At 42.2% G+C, this 24,546-nt stretch overlaps 1 protein-coding gene across 1 annotated transcript in view; it reads left to right on the plus strand.

Moving 5' to 3' along the window:
• ANKMY1 (ankyrin repeat and MYND domain containing 1) overlaps window positions 1–24,546 on the plus strand; it is a 126,142-nt gene that overhangs the window by 1,647 nt on the left and 99,949 nt on the right. The window contains exons 2-3 of the mRNA XM_036768048.1: window positions 6,416–6,605; window positions 14,352–14,495. Coding sequence (XP_036623943.1) covers window positions 6,416–6,605; window positions 14,352–14,495 — 334 coding nt within the window. The remainder of the gene's footprint in view (window positions 1–6,415; window positions 6,606–14,351; window positions 14,496–24,546) is intronic.

Genomic DNA, 24,546 nt, shown 5'->3' on the forward strand with positions numbered 1-24,546 from the left:
TGTACTTCTTACCTCCCAGCAGAGTGGTGATGACTTCAGGTTGCAGATTGAAACACGTAATTTTTGGATGTGGCCAATGAGGGAATTTGTTTTACTTGCCTATGTATATTTGTTGCAAGGGTTTTGTTTTTCTTTTACTTTTTTCATTTAAATAGGGGTGGGTGGGTGGGGTACATCCAAGATGGCAGAGAGAGGCCAGTTGCCTGACCTCTCCACAGTTTCCCTTGGAAACAATGTTAAATCAGATCTCTAAAAGAATTCTGGAATGACAGAATCCACAAAAAGAGTGAAATAATTTTCCAGCCCAAGATAATTTAGAAGGATTTCAGGAAAGGTTTCTCTCACTTGTTTAAAAGGGGAACAGAGCCCAGCAAGCAGGTGGTGTCCAGGCAAGCCAGCAGGAGGCTCTTAGCCACAGCACAGATCAGTACCTGAGGCCCCAAGGTCTGGGCTCAGCAGGCCAGAGGTACAGCAGGCCAGTTGTGAGGCCGCCAGCCCCAGCACAGCAGGCAAACTGCCAGCCCCAAAACCCAGGACACAACAGGCACACCTAAGCTGGGTCACCCTAGTGCAGTGGGCAAGCTGCCAGCCTCAAAGGCCCTGGCACAGAAAGCTAGTGACCAGGCCCCTGGGCCCCCAGTGCAAGAATCTTGGGACAGTGCCCTATGCCCCAGGAGAAGAGCTCAATTTTTAAAAATAAGCAAAAAAAACCAAAAAAGAGCCCTGACCATAGAAGGCTACTATGGTGACAGGGAAGATCAAAACACAGAATCGGAAGAAGACAACAGTGTCAAAATGCCTTCCAGTAAAGCCTCAAAGGGGAATGTGAAAAAGTCCTCTTAGAAGAACTCAAAAAGGATTTTAAAAATCAAGAGAGGCAGAAGAAAAATTGGGAAAAGAAATGAGAGTCATGCAAGAGAATTATGAAAAAAGAGTCAGCAGCTTGGAAAAGAAAGCACAGAAATTGAAGAAAACAACTCCTTAAAAAAATAGAATTGGCCAAATGGAAAAAAGAGATACAAAAGCTAACTGAAGAAAATAATTCCTTAAAAATTGGGCAAGTGGAAGCTAATGACTCTATGAGATATCAAGAATCAGTCAAACAAAATTTTTAAAAAATGGAAAAAAAGAAGAAAAAGTACCTTATTGGAAAAACATCTGATCTGGAAAATAGATCCAGGAGAGATAATTTAAGAATTATTGGACTACCTGAAAGCCATGATGAAAAAAGGGCCTGGATAGCATCTTTCAAGAAATTATCAAGGAAAATTGCCCTGATATCCTAGAACCAGAAGGTAAAATAGTCATTGAAGGAATCCACTGATCACTTCCTGAAAGAAATCCCGAAATGAAAACTCCAAGGAATATTGTAGCCAAATTCTAGAACTATCAGGTCAAGGAGAAAATACTGCAAGCAGCCAAAAAGAAACAATTCACTTATCAAGGAACTACAGTCAGGATTACACAGGATTCAGCAGTTTCTACATTAAAAGATTGGAGGGCTTGGAATATCATATGCAGGAAAGCAAACGAAATTGGATTGCAACCAAGAATCAGCTACCCAGGAAAATTAAGCATAATCTTCCAGGGTAAAAGATGGATACTCAATGAAATAAAGGACTTTCAAACTTTCCTGATGAAAAGACCAGAACTGAACAGAAAATTTGAGCTTCAAATACAAGACTCAAGAGAAGTATAAAAAGGTAAACAGAAAAGAAAAAAACAACATGGTATACAATAAGGTTTAACTGTTTACATCCCAACATGGGAAGATGATACTTGTAACTTGTAAGAACTATATCTTTGTTAGGACAGTTAGGAGGAGTATATATAGACAGAGGGTATGGGTATAAGTTGACTTTGATGTAATGCTAAAAAAATTATTAAGGGGTGAAAAAAAGGATTTTACTAGGAGAAGAGGAAAGGGGTGAATTAAATCACAGGAAGAGGCATGAAAGTGGAGAGAAAAGGGAAGGGGTGAGCATTGTTTGAATCTTACTCTTACTGGATTTGGCTCAAAGGGGGAATAACATACACAGTTGGGTAAAGAAATCTATCTTACCCTATAGGGAAGTAAGAGGGGAAGGGGAAAAGATAAGGAAGGACTGATAGAAGGAGGGCAGATTGAGGGAGGCAATGGTCAGAAGCAAAATGTTGGTGAGGAGGGACAGGGTAAAAGGAGACAGAGAAAAGTATGAATGGAGGAAAACAGGATGTGAGTGTGAATGGGATGAATTCTCCCACAAAATGGAAGCAGATATCAGAGTGGATTAAAAACCGGAATCCAGCAATATGTTGTTTACAAATAGATAGAGGTGGGTGGAAAGAAGAGAAAAATAACTGTTAATTAAAAAACAGTAGCAGCTAGGTGCACAGTGGGGAGAGAGCTCTGAGCCTCAAGTCAGGAAGTTCAGATTTGGCCTCAGACACATACTAGCTGTGTGACCTTGGGCAAGTCACTGTGCCCTACTTGCCTCAGTTTCCTTATTTGTAAAATGAGCTGGAGAAGAAAATGGCAAACCACTCCCATATTTTTGTCGAGAAAACCCTACAATGGGGTCATGAAGAATTGGACATGACTGAAAAATGACTGAATAACAAGACCAGAGCTTAACTCTTCACAGTCAGAGTCTTTGAGAGCACGGGTGTGGTGGTCATGTGATTAAAGATCTTCCTGCCTATTCATCTCCTTAATAGACCTCAAGTGGAACTAGTTAAGGGAAGCTTGATTCGGGGAGCCTTATTTGTAGGAAGGCCCACACCCTTTTGCTAATTAGGTCACAGAGAGGTGTGAAGCTCTCTGGCCCTAAAAGCAGTCTATATACTCTGAGGTTAGCATTTTGCTGGGGGCTCACTCATTGGAAGAGCATTCCTGTGATTTCACCAGAGAGAATCTGGGTAGCTTTTAAGAAACTCCCCCCGCCTTTTGAGAACCCAGATGTTGGTGCTTCTCTCTCTGGTGACTATGTATGTATTGCTATGGACAGATGGTTAGAAGTCCTGTCTACTGATTTGTGTTATTTGCTCTGTTTATATAATTTCTGCTTTTAATTTCTGTTTGTATTTTCTCTGAAGTTCAGGGTGCTAACCTTTCCCCCTGAACTAAGTGAATGATATTTTAATATTTAATAATATGATAGGATACATGAATGATATTTTAATAATTAATATTTAATATTTGATATTTTAATGTTTAAAGTGAGATTGTAAACCTCTTAAAATTGCTTTCCTTAGAAAAGCAGCTCAAAGAACCTGTACTAGCAGCCCTCCTGTGTGCTGGTGTGTTGGCCCTACATCTCCACAGCAGCTGCTAGTAACATTGCTGTTACAGAGGGTCACCTCCATGCCACAGTGAGGTATTGGAGCAGGACCTGGTGTAGTTTACTTGCTGGGCTTGTTGCTCAGGAGCCATGCTAATCTACTCTGTTATTCCGATGTTGGCATATTTGCTGGTGGACCCCCCTCTGAAGTGTGCATAGAGCCACCATCCTAGTTCAAACCCTCATTCCCTCTTTCCTGAACTATGGCAACACCTTCCTAATTAGTTGTTCTGCCCCAGGTCTCTGTCCCTTCTCCATCTACCCTCCTCAGAGCTGCCAAAGGCATTACTGTAAGCCCAGGCCTGACCATACCATTCCTCTATTTAATTACAGTGCCTACCAAGTATAATTCTTATGTCTGGCATTGAAAAGCCTTTCATAACCCAGCCTTTCATAACCCAGACCAACCTACCTTTTCCAGCCTTATTCTGTATTTTTTTTCCTCTTTGTACACTATATAGTCCAGCAAAACTGTCCATCTTACTGTTCCTTATACACAATGCTTCATTTCCTGCTTCTGCACCTTTGCATTGGCTGTACCCCATGCCTGGGATGTACTCCCTCCTAACAGAATCCCTGGTTTCTGTCAAGACTCAGTTCCAACGGCTCTGCATGAAGCCTTTTTTCTTCCCCCCACTGCTGTTGCCCCCTTTTGCCCCCAGTTATCTCATGACTCTTTTCTATGTACTAATCAGTTTACCTCTTGTCACCCCCAGCTAGAGTGGAAGCTCTATGAAGGTAGGGATTGTTTTGCTTCAGTCTTTGTATCTCTAGCACCTAGCACAGTGTGTGTGATAAGAAACACGTGCTGATTAATCAAAATGAACATACAGTCAGGAAAATTTTCCTCTTTTTTCTTCTCAAATATCTACCCTTTCATGCCAATTTCATGTATTGGCATTGAGGGTGACCTTGGCTTAGATCATACTTGGGTCTGGAATGGACCTCAAAGATCATTGAGGTGAGAGATTCACAACTTGGGATCTCCAACTTGTTTTTTTTTGGTGAGGCAATCAGGGTTAAGTGACTTGCCTAGGGTCATACAGCTAGTTAGTAACAAGTATCTGAGGCCAAATTTGAACTCAGGTCCTCCTGATTTCAGGGCCAATGCTCTATCCATTGTGCCACCTAGCTGCCCCCCCCCCCCAAGTTGCTTAAAAATTTTTGACAGCTGTGTTTTAACATAATCAGTTTCCTTTGTAATCCTATGCATTTTATTTTAAGCATATAAAAACATTTGGGGCTAGGTATGGTGGTATACACCTGTAGTCGCAGCTGCTGGGATGTCTGAGGATGGTGGGTTGCCAGAGCTAGGGAGTTCTGAGCTGCAGTAGGGTCTTGTACATGAATGTTTGTACTCTTTGAGGACCAGCCTAGCTGAATTGAAAGAGATTCCTCACCAGCAGGAGGGAGTTAGTTATGTGTTTGGGGGAGGAGGGGCAGCAGCTCAGGAATAAAGTTTAGCCCAAGCCAGGTTACCATGGAAAGGAGGGCATCCCTTAGACCCTTCACTAAATTACATAAGATGGCAGACTGCATCGGTGCACTGAGCACTCACAGCAAGGAAATCAGATCTTTGAAGTGTTACTGACATAATTACTGGGGTTAATTAGGATAGGTAATGGTATAGTTTAAAAGGGGACTGGCTCTGGTCCCCAGGCCCTGCGTTCAAATCCTACTTCTGACCCTTATTCCCAGGACGACTTTGGGCGAGTCAGCTTCTCTGGGCCTCAATTTCCTCACCTGTAATGTGAAGGGATTAGATATTATGACCTCCCAGGTCCCTTCTAACTTTAAATCTGTATGATTTTCCTAAGTATTCTGCCAAGTCCAACTATGAGTGTTTTAACATTTAGATTCATTTCCCCACTCATATAGCATTAATATTTTTGGGAAAAAGCAATTATTTCTGTTCTCTTCCTCCTCAGCTGCCAAGTGTCTCCTTCCCCCCAATGGACTAGTTTGTGTTTACTTTGTGTAAATTTTACGTGTATTGATATGGGCACATGTTTTGGCCAATAGGATATAAGCTTTGTAAAGCAGGACTATTTTGTTTTTGTCTCTTTGTTTTTATTGCTTAGCTGTGGTGCCTGGGTAGCTGGGTGGTGCAGTGGGTAGACCTCTGGGCCTGGAGTCAGGAAATTCAGCTTACTACCTGTGTGACCCAGGGCAAGTCACTTCACCCTGTTTGCCTCAGTTTCCTCATCTGCCAAATGAGCTGGAGAAGGAAATGACAAAGCACTCCAGGATCTTTGCCAAGAAACCCCAATTGGGGTCACAAAGAATGAACAGCTATAAAACTTGGTGCCTGGCACATAGTAGGAACTTAATAATACTTGTGGAATAAATAAATGAATGAATAGAAAATATAGGTCAAGGCTTGGAGGAATCCTGAAAATCTATGATTCTGGAATGCCCCAGTGATGTTAGCCATTTTGCAGGTAGTATCCACTTAGCTAGATAAACTAGATTTCTCTATTGAAACTTTCTTCAGTAATGGCTGCCCCCACCCTGGCACGCGAGATCATTAGCATTCTCTTAAGTGCTATCTTCATATGCAAAGATGGTTTGATAAATTTATTGAGAGAATATTTCATCCCTAACCCAGTTCCGGGTACACCAGAGTATGCAAAAGACTTAGGGGGCCTCAACTTGGCAGAGAAGAATTTTTGTCTGTGGAGTTCACTGGTGCGTATGGAGATCAGATCTGGTACTTTGTCTTGTTAGGACCGTTCTGAGCCAGCCCAGACTAAGTTGGTTCGTAGGCTATCTTAAGAGGATCTCAGGACATCTTGGCCAACTCTCATTTTATAGGTGAGGAAACTGAGGCCCAAGAAGCTCAAGTGAAGCTTAAGGGCTCCTTCCACTGTACCACCCTGCCTCCATGATTAAAGAGCAAGTTAGAAACATTGTTTTTGGTGTCCACTGAATTGGATTTTATTGTCTAACCTGTATTCAAGGGCTAAATAATATATACCATGCAATGTCACTGGGAGGGGAATGCTGGGAAGAGAGTCATCAGTTGGGGCCTGGAGGTTACTCCCTGGCTTTGGGTTTTGCTCTGACTTCTTCACCTTTCTCAATTGTTGTCCCAGGGACATCATCACAACAGATGAGGAGGAAGATGATGAGAGGGGGTCACTGGACTTGCCTGAACAAGACCTGCGAGACTATATCCGGCGGGTTTACGGCATGCAGGAATGGCCGGATGGTTGCGTATACAAGGGGGAATTTGGGCTTAACATGAAGCTTGGATTTGGAATATTCGAATGGAACAATGGTGAGGTAAATTACTTAAGTTGTTTCTGCTTATTTTCTGCCATTAGTAGACTGAGAGTTTGCCTCCCATTTATTGCTAGCAATGGTTTTTCCATCCAGTTTCAGGGAACAATTCGTACTCATTGATACCAACAAATAGGAAATAATTTTATTTATTAGAGAAACAAGTTACATCCTGACATCAGGCAGGCCCTTTGCTTTTCATTATTTTTATTTATCTGATGGGTATGAGGCGATAACCTTGGACTTGTGATACTTTGTGTTACTTTGATAATTAGATTACACATTTTTTCAAATGACTACCAGCAATTTGTCTTCTTTTGAAAATTTTCTATTAATGTCTTGGACTATTTCTTCTTTGGGACCTGGGGATTGCCTTAGCACATTTTTGAACATTTCTTTGCATGCTTTGGAGCTAGAGCTTTTTGTCCATTATCACCATAAATATTTTTCCTTTTGATTCTTTTGTTGCATAGACTTTTGGTTTTTATTTAATCAAGCACATCTGTTTTCTCCTTAATTAATTTCTTCTATTTGTCTAAAAGATAAATGTTGTCTTCCTTCCTCGTGAGATACACTATTCCAGTTTCTTCCACTCTTAAAATTATTTATTACACATTTTAAATTTAAAATGTGTGTTTATCACCTGGCTGGAATTCTCTGAGATATATGGTGTGAGATATAGGTAGAAGTCTCGAGTTCCACCATATTGCTTACTTGTTCTCTCAAGCGTTTTTTGTCAAAGAATCAATCTTTTTCCTATTTTAAGTTTTTAAAGATTTACCAGTCAACTTTTCTGTGCGTTTGGTTGTCTGTCATCTTTGTTCTTTTCCATTGAACTATTTTTGCTTGGCACCAAATAGTTCTGACTATAACTGCTCTGAAATATGTTTTAAGGTCTGGGAAAGCGAGTCTATACACAAGAGAGATCAAAGAAAGAAGAAAAGGACCCACATGTACAAAAATACTTCTAGCAGTTCTTTTTGTGATAACAAAGAACCGAGGGTGCCTGTCGATTGGGGACTGGATGAACAAATTATAGCATATGAACGTACAGCAATACAATTGTGCTGTAACAAATGGCAGCAAAAACTGAGAAGATCCATGTGAAGTGATGAAGAGTGACGTGAGGAGAACCCAGAGAAGGGTGTACACAATAACAATATTGTAAAGACCAACAACTTTGACTGTCTTAAGAACTCAAATCAATGCAATGACCGAGTACAATTCCAGAGGATTAATGATGAAGCATGATGCTATCTCCCTCCTGATGGGGGGCGGGGGAAGGGCTCTGGGTGAAAAACGACCTGTATTTTTTGGATACGGCCAATGGAGGAATGTATTTTCCTTAACCATGCACATTTGTTACCAAACTTTTCTTTTTCTTTTTTTCCTTTTTTTTTTTTTTGGCTTTCTGTTTTTTCCCCTCCTCTTCCTCCAGCTGGGGGAGGGAAGAGGATGGGATGGAGATAAAATCAGTTTTTGTCAGTTGAATTGGGTTGGATTTGATATCCTAAGGTCCTGGCTACCTCTAAATTTAAGACCCTACAGTTCTATAGCCAGGGTGGAAAAGGAGAGGGTAGCAAGTGGCTGCAGTATCCATTACAATGTCTTTTGCTATCTGGGAAACCAGTGGTATGGAGAAATCTTGCTCAAAAATTGGTCTACCCCATATGTGACCAATTGAGAGTCCTTTGGGTTGATAAGCTCAGCATTTAAAATGCAAATGATCTACGGGAGTGTTAAGCCTCTTAGCTCTCCTAGACAGTATTAATTTAATCAGATAATCAGAGTGAATTACTTTAATCAGATAATCAGATAAATTCCTCTCCAGAGAGCAGCAACAGTCAAGGAATGGTAGATTTGATTGGAAAGTCAGTGAAAAAGGGGGAGTAATTTTGGACTGTGGTCAAGGGCACTTGGATGAAAGGTGAAGATTTTGTATAGTCCAGAAGGCAGCATGATGGCACTCATGCTTGGGTGTGGGGGAAGTAGAATTCTGGAAAGAAGATGGGAATGGGCCAAAGACAAACACTTGGGCCCTGGGGCCTGGGGCAGTCATTAGGTCTGGCTTTTGGTGAGAGCACATTAGATGGAAGGTTACTGTGTTAAGATTCAGGACTAGCTTGGTAGGGAGCAAACCTCAGTTTCCCCAGGCTGGGCTAGGCCTCTTGAGGGCAATCTCTTATTGCCTTTGATAGAGAGAAGGCTGGGGGAGGGAAATGAAAGAGGGCTAAGAATGCAAGCTTCTTCTCTCTTTTCTCTTACACTTTATTGTGTGAAGGGAGTCAGTCAATAAACATTTATTAAGCACCTACTATGTACTGGGCATGGTGATGGTTCAATGGAAGAAAGAATACAGAGTGGCTTGGAAGTGAGAGGACTAGAGTTCAAATTCTGTCTGTGATAACATAATACTTTTGTGACCTTAGGCAAGTGACTTAAGTAACCTGGGACTCAGTTTCCTCATTCGTAAAAGGAGGGGCTTCCAGCTATAGACCTATGATTCTGTGATCCATCGCTCTGAATGCCAGGTGTCTGCTGTTTGTGAAAATGAAGATGCTCCCTACATTCATAGCATGATGTAATCAATCCACACTTATCCTTAGCGATCTTATCCTTCACTCACTATGTAATGTGATATTCAGGCTGTGAACCGAGATGCTGTGTCTTAAAAGAGGACTCTGTAAAAATGCAGCCATGTGAGAGAAAACTACTGAAAGTTCTTAGGAACAAATGAGCACTCTCTGGGGACTGAGACTAATGTTGTCTTTTGGATGGAAAAGCACAAAATGGAAGGACTTTGGACTACTCCCTTTGCCCTGCATTTAGGCCTTTGGTTTGCTTGACCCCTGGTGGTGGCCACCTCGATGGCCATTTAGTGTGGAGGTGGCCTTCATCAATCTTTGTCCGCTCATCACCCTCTGATGCAGTGTTGGCCCCATCTCCTCATTTGTAGGCAGCTGGAAGTTAGATCCCGAAAACACTGAAGTCCTCAAGGAAGAATAACTTCCACTTATGGATCATGCTTTGAGGTTCCGACAGTGTGGTACTGTGATGGCTGCAGCCTTGGAGAGGCTTCCAGTACCTCATCTTTGGTTCAGCGGATACACCCTGGTTGGCTATTAGGGTTGCATTCGAGAGTCTGTGGGTAAAATGTCTAACAACCAGGGCATTTGCTTACTCTCTCTCTCTTCCTCTCTTTCTGTCTCCCCCTCCTCTCTCTCTCAAAAAAGACAGGATGTACTTTTAAGTTTAATCTTCATTATTGATGTTTTCTTCATCACTTTCTTAAGTCTAGACGACCAACAGACAACAAATCAAGCTCTGATCTGAAGCCTTTGCAGATTTCTGAGGTGCAAATGCTCATGCTGAAAATTGAACCATTTTGCTCTCAAGAGCTGCCTACAGCACTCCCCTGGCTCCCATTTCCCCAGCTCAATCCAATAAACCGTTATGAAGACATCCTGCTAGGCACTGGGGGAGACAGACAAAAACAAACAAATGCTTCAACGAGTATCTATGCTGCTGGGGGTGGGGAGGGGAGGCAGTGTCCTCCCTCCTTCCTCCCTCCCTTCTCCTTCCCTGTGCTTCTGTGAACCTCTGGTTTCCTTCAGGATTCAGCTGGAGTGCCACTTCTACATGAAGCCTTTCCCCGACCCCTACTGATGTCCTCCCTGCCAAATTACCTTGTAATATAGATATGTAATGTCTATATAGATATATACATATCTAATTGATATGTAATATAGATCTATCTACACACATATACACACATATATACACATATATGTGTAGATGCATATATGTGTATATAAATTTATATGTGTATATGTGTGTATATATGCTTATTCATAAACACATATATACACATTTATATGTAGATACAGAATGTCCCAAAAGTTTTAGTGCAGATTTGTTTAAATTGGGGGAAAACACACACCACAATAAGATTTTTGGGACACTCTATATATTGTCTCCCTCACTGGAAGGTGAACTCCTTGAGGGCAGGGACTGTTGTTTCCCTAACAAATGCTTATGGATTGATTGCTGTCCACAGAGAGAAGGTAGGGAGTGCCCTACGCAGTACTCTAGGAATATCTGATGAGGCAAAGGTTACCTTGATCTGGGTGATGGTGAATCAGGGAAGGTTCCATGGAGGAGGCGGCGTCTGAGCTTGGCCTTGAGGAGACTAGGGAAGCTAAAGAGGTAGAGGTGATGGGATGTCATTCAGGTGTGGGGTCACAGAGCACGCCAATATGGGGGGAAGGGGACATGGCCTGGTAAGTTTGGGGGACAATGAGTAGTCTGGTGTAGATGGAAGGTAGAAAAGGTAAATCAGTCTGTAGGCACTTGATGCCTTATCTATACCCAGGCATCATGTTATGGCTCTGCGAAATAAAATGAAGGTCCCGTGGGGGCTTGCATCCGATCAGCATGTATGCCTGGAAGCTGAGATGCAGCCGATAGACATGGGCACGTGGGCAGGGGATTTGGAGGGAGGCATGAGCAGCCAAAGGGACCAGAGAGAGCCTCACATGGAAGAGGGAGCTTGTGTTGAGATTTTTAGATGAGCAGAGAGTGCCCTTCAAGCAGCAGGAAGGGCAAAGGGGACAATTTGTGCAGAGACATGGGGATAGGATATGGAAGCCGGTGTGTGAGGAATATCAGGGCTGGAATATAGAGGGCAGTGATGCATAAGGGTCAGCTAGAGCCAGGCTTTCAGTGTTGAAGGATTTGATCCTAGAGGCACTAGGGAGTCACTGGAGCTTATAGAGGAGGGGCTTGGGCAGACCTGTGCTTTAGGAAGAGGATAGATTGAAGGAGGGAATGAACAGGAAAATAACTGGCAGGGAGGCCAGTTAGGAGACTGTTGCAACCAACCATCCAGGTGAGTGGGATGTGACCTCAACCAGAGTGAAGGTTTTGTGGGTGGAGAGGAGACATGTGAGAGGTGCTGGGGAAGAATCAATGACAGCGTTTGAGGACTCCCTCATTAGATGTGAGGGAAGAGAGAAGAGGAAGAATTGAGGATGATTCCAAGGTTTTGAAGCTGATTGAGTAGAAGGATTGTGGGGGCCAATAAAAAGAGAAGTGAGGAAAAGCAGTGGGTTTTGGAGAAAAGTTAATGAATTCTAGTTTTCCCCATGTTGAGTTTGCGTTGCCTACAGAACAGCCAGTAGGAAATGACTAATAGTCAGTGGGCGACTAGAACTCAAGAGAGGGTTGGATACGTGCATAGATCTGGAAATCTGTCTGCAATAGAAACAATAATTTAAACCCACGAGAGCTGATGAGATCATTGAGAACACAGAGAGGAAAGAGAAGAGGGCCTGGGACTGAGATTTGGGGGTGTTAGATCTTCTCCCAGATGCTGCTGGACTGGGTGTTCTGAGTGTGTGTTATGGGTGAGGGCAGAGTGAGGAGCAAGGAGGGGTATACCTAGAAACAGCTGTGATGCCGAAGAAAAGGCATCAAAACTTGACGCCATATTCCCCCAACCCCAAGAAAAGGATCATGTTCAGACTACGTCTGATATATTTATTACACTTCACTACCCATTTTGAGTACTATGCTCTCATGGATATTGATGAACCAGAGAGTGGCCCAAGGAGGTTGAAGCCATGTCATTTCAATTAATCCTTCAACAAGCATTGGTTAAACAACTCCTGTGTGCCAGACATTGTGCTTGGCCCTGGAGACACAGACAGAAAGAATGAAACAAGCCCCACCTTTAAGGATCTTATATTCAAATGGGAAAGACAATGTGTACATACAGAAGAGCAGATAGAATCAATGTGAAGAAAATAAGTGCAAGTAAACATAAGGATGAGATGTGGAAGGGCGTGGGAAGAAGAAGGGGTGCTTGAGCTGTGTGGTATGAAGGGAGAGGGGGTTTCTGTGAGGAGGTGAGAAGGCAGAGCATTTCAGGGAATGGTTAAGGGAAGAATGGAGGTTTAGTTTGGAAAATGGAGTCTGGAAAATGCCTGAGATGAATGGTGGTGGGAGGGGTTGGACTATCTATTTATCTACACAACTATACATATACATACATTTATACATACTATATAGAACATATACATGACATAATGTGTGTGCATATACATTATGGAAGTAGGACATTATTGCTATTTTCAAATATTTGAAGGGTTATCATTTGGAAAAAGGAGAAAATTGATTATGGATCCTCAGAAAAGAAAAACTAGGACCAGTGGATAGAAGCTTAATAGGAAAGCAGATTTTCACATTCCCCTAATTAGAAATTTCCAATGATATTTTCCATAAAATTCTCCACCAAGGGTTTGACCAATGTGCTAGGGGGCTTTCTTCAATATCCCCAGTGCCCGGCATATAGTAGGTGCTTAATAAATGCTAGTAGACTTGACTTGCCTTTGCATGACTTGACGCTACCTGTATACCAGTGGAGAATGGGAGCTTGTAGGTTTTCTCCCACTGTTGCTATATGATCGGCCTATCTTCTTTGCTAGCCACACCTCTGATCTCTGAGGATCTCCTTTAAAGACGAAAATAAGAATTGGTCACTGTTTCCCAAAGATAAGTGGTTAAAGGATATGAATAGGTAATTTTGTAAAGAAGAAAGGGAGACCATCAACAGTCACATGAAAGAAGGCTTCAGGTCACTAATAACTGGAGAAACACATATTAAAACCATTCTGGGCTTCTGCCTCATTCCCAGATTGGCAAAAAGATAAAAATGTTAAGTGTTGGAAAGACGGTGGTAAGATAGGTACCCCAATGGAATCTTGTTGGAACTGAATTAGTCCAAAGATTCTGGAAAACAATTTGGTCTAACTAAACTATACATGTTCACTCAGTGACACAATTTTATTGATACTTTTTCTTCTTATGTCTACATTTTCTCAGTATCCAGATCTGTGGAACTCTGACCTCTTCCAAGAGTTGGGGGGTGGTGAGGGGGGGAGCTATTCTCATCTGTCTCTTCTTTGGGACTGTCCTGATTCTCTGTAATTTTGCCCAGGTTACTTTGGATGACTGTATTGTGGTTATTCTTACCATTTGTGTGGCTGTAGTTATTGTGCGCATTGTTTCGCTGGTTTGGTTCTACCCTCTTCACTCTGCATCAGTTCATATGAGTCTTTCCATGCTTTTCTATGTTCATCACATTCGTCATTTCTTCCCGCCTGGTAACATTTCATCGTATTCATGCACCGCAGTTTGCTTGGCCGTCCTCCAATCCATGGGCATGCGCTTTGTTTCCAGCTCTTTGCTACCGCAACATGTACTGCTTGCTTTAAATTTAGGTGTCTATGGGCTTTATTTACATCCATGACCTCATTGGGGGGTGACTCAGAGCCAGAGGATGGCCATTCCAGTCTTTTGGTTTGCAGAATCCCAGAATGGCTGTACTGACTGTGGTGCCCAGTATTACCTAGAATAGTTGCGCCTCTGTCCCAGCATCAAAATACTCTTGGAAGTCTTCAATTATTTCCTGCATTTCAGACTTAGAGGTTGTATACATTAAAGTTTGGAAACTTTTTTGAGGAATCATTGAGAATAGGATCGTAGATTTAGAATTGCAGGGAGCCTGAGGGCTCGTCAAGCCCAACCCCCTCATTTAACAGATGGGAAACTGAGGCCCAGAAGAGTGAAATGGCTTGCCCAGAGTCACACTCTGAGTCAGTGTCTGGGGTGGAATCCATGTCTTCTTGGCTCTGAGTTCAGCCCTCCATGGGAATAATTCACTTTTTCTTCCACCCTTTTCTCTTCCAGACATACAAAGGGCAGTTTTATAGGGATCATCGTCATGGCCAAGGTACCTATACTTGGCCTGATGGTTGCACTTTCACGGGGACATTTTATATCAGCCACAGAGAAGGATATGGCACCATGTACTTGAAAAACAGAGTATTTCAGGTGAGTAGAAATAACAAATATTTATACCAATTTAATTATTGGAAAAATGTATTTGAGATCCCAGAAAGTTTACAGCTTCCTCAGTATCAAATGTCTGGGTAAAGGTAAGGGATTATTTAAATTCTTTTTTAATGATTAATTATTAAAGCCATCATGGATCCTGAACCTCACCCTAACAGAGGTGCTGAAGTATGGCAGTGGGGGAAGGGGCTTTGCTTCTGGGGACTCAGAGTTTCAGCCCTGAGTATCTTCTGGGCAATCCTTACCTCAGGGCAAGGCCTCGGAAGGGATGAGGAGCATGAATCCAGGCCTGTCCCCCAAAGATCTAATTCTTCATTCCAAGGTGATATCTCATCTCTTACAAATCATAAGCTTCTGTGAATTGGAGGAGTGAGAACTCCTCCTGACCCTGTGACCAGTTACTGAATTCTAAAGCAGCAGTTCTTAAAGTGTGATCTGGGGACCCTTGGGAATCCCTAAGACCCTTTCAAAGGATCCTTGAGTCCAAAATGATTTTCATAATAATACTAAGATGTTTTCATTTTTTAAAATAATATTTTATTTTCCCCAATTACATGTAAAAACAAATTTTAACATTTAAAAAAAGTTTTGAGTTCCAAATTCTATCTTTTTATCCCTTTTCCCCCTCCCTAAGGTGGTATATAATCTGATATAGGTTATATAATCATAAAACATTTCTGTATTAGTCATTTTGGGCAAGAAGACTTGAACAAAAAAGATAGAAAGGAAGAAGGAAAGAAATGAAAAATAGTATGCTTCAGACTATATTCAGATATGATATTTTAATTTTGAACATTGTACATATTGGTAGCTATAACCTACATAAAGTAATACACTTGGTGGGATCCTCAATACTTTTTAAAAGTATAAAAGTGTCCTGAGAGTAAAAAAAAAGTTTGAGAATTGTCTCTCTAGAGCAGGGGTGGAGAACCTGTGGCCTCGAGGCCACATGTGGCCCTCTAGATCCTCAAGTGTGGCCCTTTGACTGAGTCCAAGTTTTAAAGGGCCACACTTCAGGACTTAGAAGGTCACATGTGGCCTCGAGTCCGTAGGTTCTCCACCCCTGCTCTAGAGAATAGGGGACTTTATTAGCCGATCAGCCTTGATGCTGTGGCTGGCAGTCCAATCCATTCTGATCAATCAAGCATTTGTTCAGTGCATACTATGTTTTGGGCACTATGCTAAGTTCTGGAGATACAAAGAAAAAACAAAATTAGCTCCTCAGGCACTAGCTAGTTGTGTTCCCTCAAGAAGCTTACATTCTAATGTAATGTAGCCACAGCTACTGAAGGGCCAGAAAAGAAAGATCTCCCCACCAAAGTCCTTGGCACTGAGCACTGGTTCCACATCAGAAATAATTAAAGATGTAGCATAAACATCTGCTTTGCTGCTGTCCAGGTCTTCTGACTGCAGCTGGACCCTCCTATGTGTATTGTCTCTCCTTAGACTGTGAGTTCCTTGACAGCAGGGACTATCTTACCTTTCTTTGTATCCTGGTGCTTCACAGAGTGCCTGGCACATAGTAGGTATTTAATAAATGCTTGTTGACTTGACTGGGCATGTAAAGAAGAAGCAAAAAAGAGTCCCTGCCCTCAAAGATCTTCCATTTTGATGAGGGAGATGATGTGTACATTAGGAGATATATACAAGATATGCCCAAGTAGATGGCAGGCTCAGACGGGAAGGCATTTGCAGCTGAGAAGTGTAGGAAAGGCTGCCTGCAGAAGGTAGTGCTTGAGTCTTGGAGGGAGCCTCTAAGAGGAAGAGGGGAGGAGGAAGAGCATTCTGGGCATAGGGGATAGCCATTGCACATTCTGCCCACTTACACTGAGAGTTTTCCATTGTCCTTTGGGTCACCTGCAGTTTGATTCACATGAGGTTGGGGTGCTCCTTAATTTGTACTGTATCTTGAAGAGAATAGTGACTCGCCAAAAAAATAGACTTTTGTATCAGGAAGCTGCTTGGGAAACCCAATTTCTCAAATATGAATCATACTTTTCCTTGCTTCTCATGTCTGCGCCCAGCTCATCAACCACCTGCAGTTCCAACACAAGATCAACATAACAATGTTTAATCAATGGGCTGCTTATCACGTTGCCTGCAAATTTGGAAAATGTGGTCTTCATCCACTTTGTTTTTTCTGTGTGGATTGTTAGTCTGATCTCTCTGAGCATCCTTGGATCTTTCTGAGGAGGCCATGTGGCACTCAGGGGTTTGATGAAATTAGAACTAAGAATTAGTTATCTGCAAACAGGAGCAATGGGGGAACTTTCCGTTGAATAAGGAAACCCTCTTTAATGGTCTGGCTACCGTAAGTGCTATTCCAGCATAAACTTTTATAGCTTTTGGTTGAGTTTAACTTTTACTTTCAGACGTTCAACCCCCCAATTCAATTCAGTTGAACAAACAAGTGCCTACTATGTGCAGGATACTGTATGATGCACACTGTATTATTCCACAAAAGTGAAATGCTGTGCTCTCTTATATTAACTATTTTGTGTTTATTGTCGATTTATTCTGAACATATTTATGTGTCCATGCTGCCACTTCTGATTAGGAGGTAAGCTTCTTGAGAAGAGACTCTTTCATTTTTGTTTTTATATCTCCAGCACCTAGAACCATGCCCGGAATATTAAATGCCTTTTCATTCAGTCATTTGTCCATCCATCCATCCATCCCTTCATTCACATTGCCTGGCACATCATAGGTGCTTAATGAATGCATATTGATTGATTAATTGGGCTCAGTGCTGCAGCTCTAGAACCCCAGAGATCAGCTTATTGAAGAAGGCCCTTTGATGCAGAAGAAGGACCATGGAATCCGCAGTCAGTAATCCTATTTCCAAGACAGTAGTACCTGTACTAAGCAGCCTCGTGATCACAAGCCCATCCTTTAACCTTGCAAAGCCCGTTTCTTAAAACTTATGCTCCCGGCCCCAGAGACCAGTGAAGAATGTACTTTGCAAACCATAAAGTGCCATAGAAATGTGTAATTATTATTCAGGTTTGAGCAGGCTCCAGAAAAGTGGTTCAGGCTCTTCCAACTCCCACAAGACTGATTTGTACCAGAAAGCCAAGTTAATAATTTATAATGAAAACTTTAACTGCCAAGTGTGCATATATTTCCATGTTAGTCAGGGCATCCTCTTCCCAATGGGAAAACAAATAAGGATGAGGAGGCCTCTGGGCGAGCATATGGAATAAGAGCGAGGAAGATGCTGATACGTGAGGCTGTTCACATGGACCAGGTATTCACAGAACTCTCAGACAGGAAGGGAGGTCAGAGGTTATCTAGGTAGTTAAATTCCTAATGGAACAGGAATCCCTGTCTCCATCATTTCTGACAAGTGATTATCCAACCTTGTTTGAATACCTCCATTGAGGGGGGAGCTCGCCACATCCTGGGGCAGCTAGTTCTGTCTTTGGCACAGCTCTGAATGTTAGCAAGGCTCACCCTCTATTCAGCCTATGTTTGTCTCTTTGACTCGAGGGTTGGTCTCATGGGCCAAATGAAGCACGTCCAATACCTCTTCTTTATGCCAGTCAGCTCCCCTCAATCTCCATTTTGGGCTAAACATTCCTATTTCTTTTAACTCATAAGAGGTTTTGATATTTTCTTTTTTAAACATTTTTCCTTTTTTATTATGGTCTTTAAGAGTAACACAAACATTTCCATATAAAAACAACAGCAGCAAGGATTGGCTAGGAACCCATGAGCTTCTATTTCATGTGGAAGTATACATTTAATTGGATATGATTGTATTGTTCCACCTGGGCCCCCTCCTGAGCTGCCTTCTGCCTTTTTCTGTGTATTCTTCAATAACTGAATGATGTGCAACATCTCCATGATTTCGTTTGCCTTCACTGTCTTGGATGCCCTCTTCTGAATATTTCCCAGCTTGCTATCATCCTTCCTAAAAGGAGGCTGCTAGAATTGAATACGGACCTCTAGATGGGATGTGACCAGGTTAGAGCCCATCTGGAATCCAGCCATGCCTCTGGGAATGTCCAAACCCAATGGCCTTCTCTCAACCGTCAATTTCCTTGACCTCTCTGTAGCATCTGACACTTCCTTTCTGGAGACTCTTGCCTGTCTGGGTTTGTTCTCTCTGACATGGTTCTCTCCTGGTTTTCCTCCTGCTTTCGCTCTGCACCTTTTCAGTCCCCTTTGCTGATTCTTCACCCATGTTCTACACTCTGTGCTGGGCCTTCTTCTTGTCTGTCGGACAATTCTCTCTTTTGATGACCCTGTTCATTCCCACAGACTTAGTTAACATCTCTGGGAGGACTATTTCCAAATCTTTTTATCCTTCTGTTGTATCTTCAGCTTCAGTGCTGAATCGCCAGCTGCCTGTTGGGCCTTCCAAACTGGATGTCCCACAGGCATCTCAAACTCAGCATTTCTAAAACAGAACTTACATCTTCTCCTCCAAACTTCCCTATTTCTGTTGAGACCACCACCACCCCTTGAGTCATTCAGATGTGCAGTAAGCCTTAACTCCTCACTCTCACCCACATCTCCAGTCAGTTGCTAAATCTTGTGGTCTTTACCTCTGCAGCATCTCTCCCATCTTGTCCCCTTCTCTACTGGCACAGCCACCAGCCCTTTGCTGCCTCTTCCTTGGACTACTGTAATGACCTTTATATTGGTTTCCCTGCCTCAAGCTACCCCATTCCAACCCACCCTTCACAGAGCTGCTAAAGTAATTTTCCTAAAGCATGGGTCTGAGTAGGTCACCTATTTACTTATTAAATTCCAATGGCTCCTCTTATCTATAATGTCTAGTATAACTATTAGACTTATTTTTTTTGGGGGGGGAGGCAATTGGGGTTAAGTGACTTGTCCAGGGTCACACAGTAATTGTCTGAAGTCAGATTTGAACTCAGGTCCTCCTGACTCTATCCACTGTAGCACCACCTAGCTGCCCCTCCATTTGACCTTTAATGGCCTTTATAACTTGACCTTGCCCTACCTTTCCAACTTTGTTAGATATTCTCTCTCCCTTTTCTGTACTCTGTGGTCCAATGAGACTGGTCATTTCCTCATATACAACTCTCCATTCCTGCCTTCAAACCCTTAAATTGGCTGTTTCTTATGCTTGGAATGTTGTTCTTTTTAATTTCTGCCTCTTAGAATCTATTAATTCTTTCAAAACTTACCTTAAGTGCCACCTTCTACATGCAGCCTTTCCTAATCCCCTAGCTACTAGTGACTCACCCTCCTAAAATTATCTCAGAATTATTTTGAACATATGCCAAATATTCCTATTTCTATACATGTCATATCACCCCCTATAATGTAAGGTACTTGAGGATAGGGACTTTCATTTTTGTGTTTGTATCTCTGGCATCTTGCACAGTGTTTAACACATAGTAGGTGCTTTTTGGTTGATTGAAATTCAGAAGAGTATAAACTCTTTGAAGGAGGATCCGTTCCTTTATTCCCCCCATTTTGCTCCCAGCAGTCATCACATAGTGGGTGCTTTAGAAATGCTTGTTGAATTGAAGTCAGTAGTCTTGGACTGAATTCCTATTTGTCCAAAATTCCATCATTTCTCCATCTTTCAGAAGCTAGAGATATTATTATTCGGTGTTCTTGAACTTGGCTTGTGGCATTAGCATTGTTTTTGAGATTCCTGATAGAAAGACCAAATTAGCCTATTGCACATGGTGTTCGACTCTATGTGAGGATCAAGTACCTACCTGCTCTTTGTTTGAATAATCTGGGCTGAGGAACTCCAGGTTGGCCTCGTTTACAGAACAGAAGAAAGCTAGCTCCATTCCTTGGGGAGGATTGAGGTCTGGATAGCCTCCCCCTTGGTTGTGCCAGGTTTTTAGCCCCTTTGTAAGTTATAGAAGTGAAAGTTTAAGTGGGAATTAGAGCCTACCAAGTGATGCTTTGCCAGGTGGCCCAGGGGGTTCTGGGAAGGATGGTAGAAATGCTGAAGAACAACCTGTGTTAGAGGCAGTTAAAAGAAATCAATGATTTTAAGAATCCTTGCCATTTTATTAAAAAAATTAGAAGCACAACTTCCAAAGGCTTTGAAATGTTGCCTATATTGTTATACAGGGCCATCCCCAGTCATCCTGATCTATATCTGACCACTGGACTCAGATGGTTCTGGAGGAGAAAGTAAGGCTGGTGACTCTGCACAGCCCTGCCTCACTTCAGTCCAATTCACTTGCAAGTAATGACATCACCTTCCTGATGTCACAGTCCCCTTCAAGAATGAAGGACAAACAACATGTTTGTTATAATTCGAATTGTGAAGTAAAAGGCTTCTAATTTGGTTTAATTCTTTAAATGGTCTCTTTGGCTAATTTATTTTATTTTTCTGTATCCATATGCCTTTATTTGCAGTTTTGGGGTAATTTTAAACATTTAGGTCCGTGGTTATATAGTCTTTTTTGTGTGGTGGGTTCTCTTGGCAGGCTGATAAAATCTAGAGACCTCCTTTCAGAATAACGTTTTTAAATACATAAAATGCATAGGATCACAAAGAAAACCAATTATATTGAAATATAGTTATAAAAATATAAAGAAAAATCAAATTAATAGATTCCAGGTTAGGAATCTGTTTTAGAACAAACTTTTTTGTTTGTTTTTTGTTTGGTTGTGCCCGACTCTTTGTGACCCCATTTGGGTCACAAGAAGACTGGAGTGGTTTGCCATTCCCTTCTCCAGCTCACTTAATAGATGAGGAAACTGAGGCAAATGGGGTAAAGTGACTAGCTCAGGGTCACACAGAAGTGTCTGAGGCCACATTTGAACTCAGGAAGAGGAGTCTTTCTGGTTCCAAGGCCTGTGCTTTATGCACTCTGGCGCCCCATTGCTGTCCAGAACAAACTTAGTCCTTGATCTATGAGGTTGTGTGTAGTATATTTAGAAATTGATTTAATTTCCTACTAAGAACAAACAAAATTAATCATTTGCAGGTCATTCAGTCAAGTCAAAGAATGACTTACCCCCTCTGTTAAAATGTACTTTTGTGATAGTTGTGTTGCAAGACAGCAATTTCTCCACTACGTTCTCCCTTTCCAATGTATAAGTTTCTCACCATCTTTCTAAGTGACCAGAATGTTATTTAAGCCAGTATTTTATATGTTGTCCTTTAAATCATATAAGCTTGAAAGTTTTAACAAGTTCACCTATAGCGTACAACTTCCCTTTGATCCAGAGCCTGATTTTTCTCAGTCACAAGTAGAGCTTTCAAATCTGTGATTCTTCTGTCCTGAAGCTTTGAAGAGGATGTCAGTCACGTGGGAAGATCTGGCTCATACGGGCTGTGAATGTTAGAACCTGAGGAGATGCCCTCAAAATGCAGGATTCAGCAAAACAAATGTTTATCAAGAATCCTTGTCCATTCAGAGACTGTGCTAGTTGCTGGGACAGATAAAGGGAGAATGGCCTCCTCCCACTTCCCAGCCTCCTCCTGCTTCCCAGCCTTCTCTCACTTCCCAGCCTCCTCTCACTTCCCAGACTCCTCCATCTCTCTGTAGCATTTGACTCTACTTGACGCCTCTGTTCTTTTCTGACATTCTCCTTCCATGCTGCCTACAGTCTAGTGGAGTAAAGCCTGGGCCATCTCTAGTCATCCTGATTGGCATCTGGCCACTGGACCCTAGATGGCTCCAGAGGAGAAAGTGAGGCTGGGAACTTTGCATAACCCTCCCTCACTTAAACCCAATTCACTTACAAGTCATGGCATCACCTTCCTGATGTCATGGTCCTCTTTGAGAATGAAGGACAAACCCCAGCCACAGATAGGGTATAACCATAGCTGCTCCTTTTACAATCACCATATAGTAACTAGGTGAATACATGACCCCTTCTCTAGTTCTGCACTAGCTGCGGGATCTGATTTCCTGGTCTACAGATATAAGAAACAGGTACCAATACCAGACAATATGGGCGAGCAGGGCAGAGAGAGCTGTCAGTCATCCCTGGAGCATGCTCAGTCTGTTTACTCTATTTTCCTTCTTGTGGGAGGGTGGAACCTTTCTATCAACTGTGCCCCATCAGAGGCCTGGCTTTTACCTTGCAGGCACAGCGTAGGCTTTCAGGTAAAAGGAAAGAAAATGGCTACTGTTTCACTCACTCACCCACCTCTGTGGCTCCTTGCTGCATGTGCCAGGAGTACTTGGTCTTGAGGATTGTTCTCTTCATTTCTCAAATCAAACTGTCATCTCTCTTCATGCTTGTCTCCTGAAATGCCCAGTTAAGAATCTTATTCTTCCAGTGCTAATTTGGATTTTTTAGAAATATACCCCAATATTTTAGATTTCTTTCTTCCCTTCTTGGTTTACTCTCCAATCTCCCCCATGCATTCAGACAAATACAATGGATATGGACAAGATAAATGCATTTTTTAAGCAGGTCCCAAAAGCCCATTAAAAACCCAAACATTTCTGTTAAAGATGGGAACAATTCTAAGTCCTATATGCTTTGGTTATATCCAGAAAGGGGGAAGAGAGAGAAGAAGCTATCATTTGCCATCTTGAATGGGACAAGGCAGAGAGGAGATTTGGGCAAGGAAGTGATGGAAAATGTCCCCTTTATGAAGCACGGGAAAAAAAATCTGTAACGTCAGTCTCACCATCACCACCGCATGGTCTCAGGACTGGTCATCCCTGGCAGTGCCAAAGCTACCCCAAGCCCAGTGTCTGGTGTCTCTGCCACTTGGCAGGGATTCTAAGCTTGACCAGGAGGGAGCTTCAGCTCTTGACATGAGCTTACCCCGCTGAGTCTGCCAAGCCTTGCCTCTCCTTGGTCACATCTTTTTTTTTTTTTGCTTCTCCAAGTCCCTTCAGTTTCAAGGTCAAGGTAAAAACAATCCTGTGGTAGGGGAGAGGTTGAAAGAAGGACACTGGGAAATCTCTGCTCATTGCCTCAGTTTCTTCATCAGGTTGGATTCGGTCCCATTTCCATCTTAAATCTTTGATCCTCAGATTCTAAGTTGCTTCTCTGGGCCTCGGTTTCCTCACCTGCAGAATTGGGAGTTGGAGTCAACGGTCCCTTCTAGCTCTAAATCCTAAGGATGCTCTATTTTATCCTAGAAGTAATGGGGAACCACGGATGGTTTTGGAGCTAGGGAGTGAGGTGGTTAACTTACATCTTAAGAAAGTTATTACTTACGTAGGACTTATGTAACCGTGTTATATTGACTTAGGGAAAGCAATCAGATTTTGTGAGTTGGCTGAGAATTTGAGGCTTGGAATGATAAGAGGAGAGGTTATTAACAAATCAACAACTGAGAAGCCTACAGATGGAGGGACGCCGTGATTTCTCCTACCAGATAATGGGCAATTTTCTTTCTCTGGAGAGCTGATACATGTGGAATCAATTATCAGGTGATATGATTGAGTTGTGATGTCAGTGTCTCTTGAGATGTGAAATGCCTACACATGATAATTTTCTGTTCCAAAGAGGGGGATTTTTTAGTATTACCGGAGAATGAGGATTTCATAAACATATTTGCAGATTGCTAGGATCTTACTTTGAACTTTCATACTTACATTCTTTCTTACTACGTTTTATTATTCTCGTATTTCCCAATATATACTCCTCTCCCCCTTCCCCGAGAAAGCTATAAATAAAGAGGAAAAAGAAAAAGAAAAAGAAAAAAAGTGTTGAGCAGAACTAACCAGCGCATCAAACAAGGCTGACTATATATGTCGTGTCTCATACCCGTCTTCTGGCTGCTTCTCTAAATATAATGATAATAATAATAATAATATGATGATGATGATGATGATGAGAGCTAGCATTTACATAGTGCTTTAGGATTTGCAAAGTGCTTTACAAATTTGGTCTCATTTGATCCTCACAACAACCCTGGGAAGGAAATGCTCTTTTTATCCCCATTTTCCAGATTCAGAAACTGAGGCAGGCAGTTTAAGAGACTTGCTCAGGGTCATATAGCTAGTGGCCAAAGCCAGATTCTAACTCAGATCTTCCAGGTTTGTGCAATCTCCCGTCTCATGGTGGGGGGTCATTAACCTGTATACTTTCTGAAAAGACTAGGTTGGTC

The sequence above is a fragment of the Trichosurus vulpecula genome, chromosome 7 (genome assembly GCF_011100635.1).
Source record: "Trichosurus vulpecula isolate mTriVul1 chromosome 7, mTriVul1.pri, whole genome shotgun sequence".
In the NCBI taxonomy this organism is placed as follows: domain Eukaryota; kingdom Metazoa; phylum Chordata; class Mammalia; order Diprotodontia; family Phalangeridae; genus Trichosurus; species Trichosurus vulpecula.